Genomic DNA, 3,813 nt, shown 5'->3' with positions numbered 1-3,813 from the left:
GGTAAACGCGTATGTAACTCATCAGTTCTGTGCGTGGTTTTGAACATGGTATCATATAAAGTGCTAGTAAGAGTGTTGTTATGATCTGAAGACTTAAACAGAATGTCAAAATTTTCTGGCTTTAAATTGTCTGATAAGGATCTTACGGTTTGTGTTGAATTGAAATATATTGGACATTTTATTACTGAACACGTGGCAGAAGATGAAGACACTGAAAGGCAAATTGTATGAGTAAATGGATGTTTTTGTTTTGGTACTTGTACTTTGGTACAAGTCAAAGAGCTCTAAAGCAAAGGTCTTCAACCATACTCCTGGAGACCCACTGTCCTGCAGAGTTTAGTTCCAACCCTAGTGGGTCTCCAGGAGCAGGGTGGACGACCTATGCTCTAAAATATATACTCCTCAAGCCTCAAGTGTATATTGTTGGGGGTAAAAACTAGGTGATGGTCACCAGTTTTCATTTTAGGCAACCAGATGTTTCCTGTGCTCTGAGAATGGAAGTGAGTTTTGTTTTTCTAACAGCTTGGTTTATCTAGCACTCATCTGCATTTCTACTGGGGTTAGCAGTAATGTCAACCACAGCAACCAGGGTCCGACGTCACATGCGAGCAGAGTTTCCTGCATAGGTACTGGAGTTTCTGAACAGACATGTATCCAGTCACTTGCTCAAGCACAAGCAAACCAGCCACACAGGTAAGAGTGCTATTCTTTTCTTGGGATCTTAGCATTTATTCAAAAGCAATTCAACAAGTTGTAGGAATAGATGAGTGAAAATCTGTTATCATATAGACCATTTTTTTACCTTTTCCTCCCATGCCCCATTAGGACAATCAAAAATCACTGTATGTCAAGATTTTGAGGAGCAGCGGTCAGCAAGTGTACACCATTTATTTTTTTTGGCTGTCACAATGTTGCAGGAAGGCAATTTAACCACCAATGAGTCCTGTCAGATTCATGATGGCATATTGTGGCCATTCTTGCCCATCGGCTACATTCTCATTTGTTGCATTGGTCTGCTCTGTAACACCGTCACCCTCTACATATTTTTCCTTCGGCGGCATACAGACTCTTCCATGGCCGTGTACATGCGGCACCTTGCCCTGGCGGACACCCTCCTGGTCATGTGTTTGCCCCTGCGAGTTTACTACCACAACAAAGAAGGTCCCTTCTACTTGTGCAAGGTGGTGGGCATCTTTTTCTACATCAACATGTATTCCAGCATCCTGTTCCTCAGCCTCATCAGTCTGGATCGCTATTTAAAAATCATCAAGCCTGTTTGGGTCTTTCGAATCCAAAAGACAAAGTGGAGCCGCACGGCAAGCTACATCGTTTGGGTGATCCTCATTTTAGGATGTATTCCCTTTTTTTCAAGCAACAGTCAAAAACATCCGTGTGACAAGATTTGCTTCCACTTCCACAGCAAAGGACCTGTCAGTGGGATCATTAACCTGACAACAGTGGTGCTCTTCCTTGTTTTTTATGTAGCCTTTCTTTGTTTTTACGTGAAGATCACTAAGAAACTCAGCACTATGTCCATGGGTAATGGTGACCCTAAGGCACAGAGTCGCAAAAAGATGGTCATCATAAAGACTTTCTTAGTACCAGCCATTTTTACATTGTGTTTCTTGCCCTACCATGCAGTACGAATACCATACGTTCTGGCTCAGCTGAATGTGATCGGAGATCTTCATAGCCAACAATTGTTGCACATCTTAAATGAGAGTACTTTGCTATTGTCTGCTCTAAATAGTTGCCTAGACCCAATTATCTATTACTTCTTATCCAGTGCATACAGGAAAACAATACTTTGTGCCATTCAGGGCAAGTTTAAAAACATGCATGCTTTAAACAGAAGGAGAATCAGCATAAACCGCTCACTCACTGAAATTTAGCATTAGTCACAGCTTGGGTACACGTGACTTAATATGTATCAAATGACCATAACACATGTTTATACAGTATTTGTATAAACCTGTAAGGCATATGTATTCGTGTGTGTGTGTGTGTGCGCATGTGTGTGTGTGTGACAGTTCTAACATCGTTGATAAGATTTGTGATATTTCATACTTTTGATCATTTCACTATTATTCTAAAATACAAATAATGATAATAACAATCAAGAATTATAAGTTTTGTCCAATCCTCTGAATGGCAGTTTAAGTGTATTTAAGTATGTCTTGTTTTTCTGTAAATAATGAATATGTAGCTGCATTTTCTCTTAAGCAGTGGTTCTCAAATTATTTTCCTTTGATGTAAATTTTGTGGTGGTGCCCAAAAACAATATCAAAATGGTTTATCCAAAATCAAACATGGATACATATCAGTATGAAATTGTACAGGTCCATTCATGATACAGGCTGAATAGGAAAATGAGCATTTGGTTTCAAAATGTGTTATTTAAACATGCTAAAATGTGTGGCAGTTTATTATTATTATTATTATTTTAAATGATAGATTGGATGCACAGCTGTTAACTTTAACAGCAAGACATGGGAAGTATTGATTTATAGCTCAACTGTACACTATTATATTTGTTTTGCTTTGTTTAATTATCTCCCTCTATCCCCTGTGTGTGTGTGTATATATATATATATATATATATATATATACACACACACACACACACACAGCATTTTAAATTTTTTTACTGTCTGTGACCTAGAACTGATGTGCAACCAACCAGTTGAGAACCACTGAGTAGAGTACTCTGAGTGTACATTTGTGGATAGACTTTTTAGATTTCTTTCATGGCTTTATTTAACTGAGAGAATGACCTATATTTATGATAGTTATAATATGTGAAATAAGAAAAAAAAAAACTTTTGTAAATGTTATGGGTTCCCCCTATTGTAATAGATTCTGTGTGGTTGAAATGGGTGCTGTTGTGTTATGAGTGTAACCCATGTTTGTGGTGGTAGATTCTGTATGTGTACATTCCTCTAAACGTGAGAGCAACGTGGGAAAATACTAAATGTTGTTCATAATCAATATATATATATATATATATATATATATACACATTTGCACTTTTTTTGTATTATTTAATTATTTAAACAATTTAAACTTTTTTTTTTTTTTTAAGAATTTGGTTGAATGTTTGATTTGATTTTGTTGACAAGTAACTGAAAACTGATTGAGATCAACCATGTTGCATACTGCATTACTAACCTAAAAAATTACAAATAATATAAAATGGTGTATATTTTTTTTCTGTTATAAAATGCATTACTGTCTGCATGCCTTTCTTCATGTTCTTTATAAACTGTGTATGTACATATTAATACATGTCTGTAATCTGGCTAAAGCCATTATTGTAACAGTTCATGGTAATAAAATACAAAATAATTGTTATTTAAATCAAGTTTTCATTGTTTGTTGCAAAAACAGCAGTTCTCAGCTGATGTCTTAGATAGGTTTAGGGAGCTTAACATGATGTTCAAAGCCGCTGTGTGGGTTTGATGTTGTCATTAGGTTCTGATCAACGGATTAGAGAGAGCACTGATGAACTGATGAGGAGTTTTTTTCTGCAGCGTGTGGGTAACTTGCAGGATCCTGTTTGTGACTTGAGTTTCAAGTTCAGATTATTTTCCACTTACACACCATTTTGCATTTAATACATCCTTACACACACACACTTTGTGTATTCCTTTGTGTATATGATCGAGATTTAGTTAAATGAAGTGAAAGGTCACCACTACATTTGCACTTATGACCTAGTTGCATAGACCTTGTACTGTAACCAGTTATAATCATCAAACGTTAAGCAGCAGTAAACCTGAGCTGCTCACATTTTTTAGTGCTTTTTTTGGTGTA

The 3,813-nt window shown here is 36.6% G+C and overlaps 1 protein-coding gene across 1 annotated transcript; it reads left to right on the top strand.

Moving 5' to 3' along the window:
- Window positions 1–322: 322 nt before the first annotated feature.
- Window positions 323–3,291, top strand: LOC131529047 (probable G-protein coupled receptor 34). Its single transcript, XM_058758559.1, has 2 exons — window positions 323–693; window positions 826–3,291. The coding sequence occupies exon 2, from the start codon at window positions 909–911 to the stop codon at window positions 1,890–1,892; it is 984 nt and encodes a 327-aa protein (XP_058614542.1). The 5' UTR covers window positions 323–693; window positions 826–908; the 3' UTR covers window positions 1,893–3,291.
- Window positions 3,292–3,813: the final 522 nt, after the last annotated feature.

Source organism: Onychostoma macrolepis, chromosome 21 (genome assembly GCF_012432095.1).
Source record: "Onychostoma macrolepis isolate SWU-2019 chromosome 21, ASM1243209v1, whole genome shotgun sequence".
Lineage (NCBI taxonomy): Eukaryota > Metazoa > Chordata > Actinopteri > Cypriniformes > Cyprinidae > Onychostoma > Onychostoma macrolepis.
This window is presented reverse-complemented; position numbering and strand designations above follow the sequence as displayed.